Here is a 484-nt window from a genome sequence, read left to right on the forward strand (position 1 = left end):
GTGGTGGTGGTTGTGTCCTCACCTGTTGTTGTGTCATCTTCAGCATTTGTATTATCAGCACCACCAGTTTCGGGTTCCTTTGGTGAAGTTGGAGCTGGTTCCTTTGGTGAAGTTGGTGCTGGTTCCTTTGGTGTAGTTGGAGCTGGTTCCTTTGGTGTAGTTGGAGCTGGTTCCTTTGTTGAAGTTGGTGCTGGTTCCTTTGGTGAAGTAGGAGCTGGTTCCTTTGGTGTAGTTGGAGCTGGTTCCTTTGGTGTAGTCGGAGCTGGTTCCTTTGGACAAGTACCAGTGATATGAGTTTGATCTTCAGGGCACTGAGTAGGTTCGGCGACAGGAGTACCTTGAAGAAGAATCTTTGTCTCACTCTCCGTATCAGGGACTTGGTCGGAAAGATCGGCGGCAGGCACTTCTTCAGCGAGGACGTGCACACACGCACAGGAGAGCAGGAGAGCGAGGATACACAGCACGTAGCGCATCATTACCATTA

General features: G+C 50.4%; 1 protein-coding gene across 1 annotated transcript; it reads right to left on the reverse strand.

Annotated features, from left to right (window-relative positions):
• Positions 1-2: 2 nt before the first annotated feature.
• On the reverse strand, positions 3-482 carry TM35_001121080 (protein P102; the record flags this gene model as incomplete). The annotated part of the gene is made up of 1 exon (XM_029031725.1): positions 3-482. A coding segment is annotated over one exon (480 nt), but the record flags the coding sequence as incomplete, so codon positions are not given.
• Between the last annotated feature and the right edge of the window lie 2 nt (positions 483-484).

Source organism: Trypanosoma theileri, assembly GCF_002087225.1.
Source record: "Trypanosoma theileri isolate Edinburgh chromosome Unknown TM35_Tth_112_V1, whole genome shotgun sequence".
Taxonomy (NCBI): Eukaryota; Euglenozoa; class Kinetoplastea; order Trypanosomatida; family Trypanosomatidae; genus Trypanosoma; species Trypanosoma theileri.